At 30.8% G+C, this 4,187-nt stretch overlaps 1 protein-coding gene across 1 annotated transcript in view; it reads right to left on the bottom strand.

The window, feature by feature from the left end:
* LOC107630085 (protochlorophyllide reductase, chloroplastic) overlaps positions 3,693–4,187 on the bottom strand; it is a 2,945-nt gene continuing 2,450 nt past the window's right edge. Inside the window, exon 5 of the mRNA XM_016333118.2 lies at positions 3,693–4,098. Coding sequence (XP_016188604.1) covers positions 3,943–4,098 — 156 coding nt within the window. The 3' untranslated portion in view covers positions 3,693–3,942. The remainder of the gene's footprint in view (positions 4,099–4,187) is intronic.

Genomic DNA, 4,187 nt, shown 5'->3' on the forward strand with positions numbered 1-4,187 from the left:
AGCCAAAAACAGTCATAACTTGCCTTATTTAACATTTATTAATTGTTGTGACAATTAATTAATACTAAATAAGGTAAGTTCTGGCTGTTTTTTTGTCATACCTAGCATTACCCGAATCATTATTATTGTTATAATTAGTATTAGTATTATATTATTAGCCTACAATTTGACATTATTAGAGTCATTCTTATTAGGCTTACAATTTATTATTATTATTATTATTGTTAGAGTAATTACCTAAATTAGTCTCCAAAGATTTTAAAAGTAGATATTTTAGTCTTCAAAAAAAATTAATACACAAATCAATCCCTAAGATTTTACTCCGGTAGACAAATCAGTCCACAGTTCATTATTTTCGACAGAGTAATTATCCAAATCAGTCCCCAGAGAATTTAAAACGGACATTTTAGTCCCAAAAAAATTAATACACGGATCAATCCCTAACATTTTTCTCTGTCAGACATAATAGTCCCCTATCTATTTTACTTTTACTATATGTCGACTTTTATTATTATTATTATTAACTTAGCTTTGTGTTAACGGATCCCTAACGACAGGACAATATTGAGTCAATTCTGAAACGTTAGGGACTTAAATAGGACGATTGAAACGTTAGGGACAACTTTGGGACTTACCCCAAACGTTAGGGACAAAAACGATACTTTACTCTTTAATAATAATAATTTTATTTTACTTTTTTTTTACGGAAGACTGTTATGTCTAACAGAAAAAAAACATTGGGAATTGATCTGTATATTAATTTTTCTTGGGAACTAAATTATTTGTTTTTAAAATTTTTTGGGATTGATTTGGGTAATTACTCTACCAAAAAATGAACGGGGACTGATTTGTTTGCCGGAGTAAAACTTTAGGGATTGATCTGTGTATTAATTTTTTTTAGAAACTAAAATGTCCACTTTTAAAATCTTTAGAGACTAATTTAGATAATTACTCTTAAAACAATTATAATAACATTAACAATTATAATAATAAGAATAATAGTAATGATAATTTTAATAATCAAAATAATACTAATACTAATTATAACAATAATAATGATTCGGGTAATGCTAGGTATGACAAAAAAACAGCCAGAACTTACCTTATTTAGTATTAATTAATTGTCACAACAATTAATAAATGTTAAATAAGGCAAGTTATGACTGTTTTTGGCTTATAATAATAACAGGAACGTTAATAATGACCCTAATGAAAACAATAACAGCAATAATAAATAAATGAAATAATAATTATAACAATAATAAGAAAGAACAGTATAATAGACCAAAAAAAAAAATCAATATAAAAACGAAGGTTATTGCAAGAAAGATAATATTAGCTATGATCATAAAGTAAACTTATATTTAAATTTGTCCCAATTACTACAATTTAATATTTACGAACCGATCTTTATATTTTTGGTATCTTTATTTATTGCTTAATCCTTCCAAGCCTGGATTATACTTTTTTTTTTAGTAAAGTACCAATCCGGTCTCTGTCCATTTCCCAAAATGATAAACCAATCCTTAACCAAAAACACGTTCCATTACGGTCCTTAATCCTGTGTTCCGTCTGCCAATCCGGTCCCTCTGTCAGTTTTCCGGCGAAAACTCGACGGAAATTGCTGACGTGTCAGGTTAAAAAATGGACAGGGACCTAGTTGTCTCTAAATTTAAATTGGTTAGGGGTTTATTTGTCTTTATTATTCTTTAAACAATATTTTTAATTATATTTTTATTCATTATATTAATATTTTTTTTAATAAAGTTATATTTAAAAATTATTTATTTGGTTTCATAATAAATGATATTTTTAAATTTGAATAATTTATTAATTAGTTTGTACTTATTTATTAAAAAAAGAATATTAATATAATGAATAAAAAAATAATTAAAAAATATTATTTAAAGAATAATACGGACAAATAAACCCCTAACCAATTTAAATTTAGAAACAACTAGGTCCCTGTCCATTTTTTAACCTGACACGTCAGCAATTTCCGTCAAATTTTTGCCGGAAAACTGGCAGAAGGACCGGGTTGGCAGACGGAGTATAGGGTCAGAGACCGTAATGGAACGTGTTTTTGGTTAAGGATTTTGGGAAATGGACAGGGACCGGATTGGTACTTTACTCCTTTTTTTTTCACAGAAAAAATCTCCTTCTTGTCATTGCATAACTTAAAGTTTAAACAAAGGATAATTTGTACCTACAATTTGAAAAGAGAAATCACCCTCATGTCAAACTAGTTAGCTATATTTATTATGTATGGGTTTAACCTAATTAACGACAAATAGATTATTTTGCTACGCATGAATAAAATTAATTTAATAGAGGTTTTTTGACTTTTTTTTTTCTCGAAAAAACACTATTGTATTGCTCTAGAAATTTGTTCTTTGAACTTATATTTTGGAGGCAATATCAAATTCTCGTTACTTCTCTGTCCAAATGTCACAATTTAGTTTAAGAGTATATTAATAATTTCATTAATTTTCGTTTCCAGTTGTAGTGAGCTTTCTTGCGGATCTTGGTGGCTTGTATTGCATTACTTTTCAATCATTTATCTTCTTGAATTTTAGTTCTATTTATTTGTTTTTCAACACAATTAATTCATAATTTTTTTTATGCTTATATTCTGTCGGTCCGACCCAACTAGCACAATGTTCCGACCCGAGCGGCCGACTCGACGGGCATGTCGAGTCCGAATCCGGAGGCAGACCCGACACCTTCCCCCTTCCAGCAAGACACATGACAGTTGGGGGTAAAGAAGCTTTTTGGAAGGCTGATCTGCTCCTGTGAGATCCACCTTAGATACAGAGTACGTCACAGTTCCCTCACTTTATTGCCATTTATACAGATTCTGACTTGAGTATCGGAATTCGACTTGAGCATCGGAGTCCTTTTTGTAGGTGGCTCCCCCTTTACACCACAACAACTCAGGAGGTCGCAAAGCGCCAACCCTCCACCCTTCGACGCTAACTCAAGAGGTCCGCTCACTCACCAACAACCGACAATCCAAACATATTCTAAAGTAGTCTTTATTTTTGTTTAAATTTCAATGTGGATATGGGATAAAGAAACTCAAAAATGAAGATAGCATTACGTGGACAATTAAAAATCGGCCTAAAACATACAAGAATATGGGACACGGTAAATTTCTTGCTAAATCACCAAAGTTTTTCTTCAAAGTTGATTTTGTTTGATTTTGAAGTTGAGGAAAGGATGATCAACTCAAAGACTCTTTCGATCTTTGGGACAACTCATTTTTAAGTATGTGTATTGTCTCAAAAGGCATTTTCAGATGCTTCAAATATCTCTAGAAATGTATTTGTCCCTAACTTTTCTTTACATCTCCACATAAGCATCATAATGAACACATTAGCAGTCTCCCTTCCAAATCAGCAAACTCCATTAGGTTTTTCACCCCAAGTCTACGGAAGAATATAAATGTTATGTATTCCAAAAAATTCAGAGTTAAATGTATATTTTAATCCTAAGTAATTTAAATGTTTGCAAACAAAAAACTCAAGACCTATTTGTCTTTTATTCTAAAAAAAAAAAACAAAGGGTAAAGTTGTTAATTAAAATTAAAATTTTAAATTTAATTTTTAAATATTTATTAAAATAAAAAATTGAAAAATTTATAATAATGGTGATTTTAATACATACCCTTAACTAAAACCTTATAATAAAGCTTTAGTAGTTAGAAGATTGCAATAACACTGATTACAATAATGATGATTCACTGTTATTTCATTTCTCATTAATTTCATACATATGTGCACTTTGCCGCAAAGTCATCCGAGCAAAAGGAGTTAGCAGATACGGAAACATGTAATGAACTCATCAGAAAAGGGGAATTTCACTCTTCTTAGATGTTATTTTATCCAACTTCATGGCAAATGGCACCAAATGAATCAACTTGGAAGCTCGCTGCCATTAACTTCAGGCTAAACCAACAAGCTTCTCACTGATCTCCCATACCTTGCGAGCCTTATCCGCGTCGCTAGCCTCCTGCGACAACTGGTTTTCAAATGAAGCAGAATCCTTGTTCCAGCTCCAGTATACACCTGACTTCGTTAGGCTTGGATCGCTCACAACCTATACAGTAACAGTGGCATTCAATTATATGATATTATATTATAATAATCTCCATGTATTTTTTTTTATAGTATCTCCAAATCCGGTAA

Source organism: Arachis ipaensis, chromosome B03 (assembly GCF_000816755.2).
Source record: "Arachis ipaensis cultivar K30076 chromosome B03, Araip1.1, whole genome shotgun sequence".
NCBI classification, from domain to species: Eukaryota; Viridiplantae; Streptophyta; class Magnoliopsida; order Fabales; family Fabaceae; genus Arachis; species Arachis ipaensis.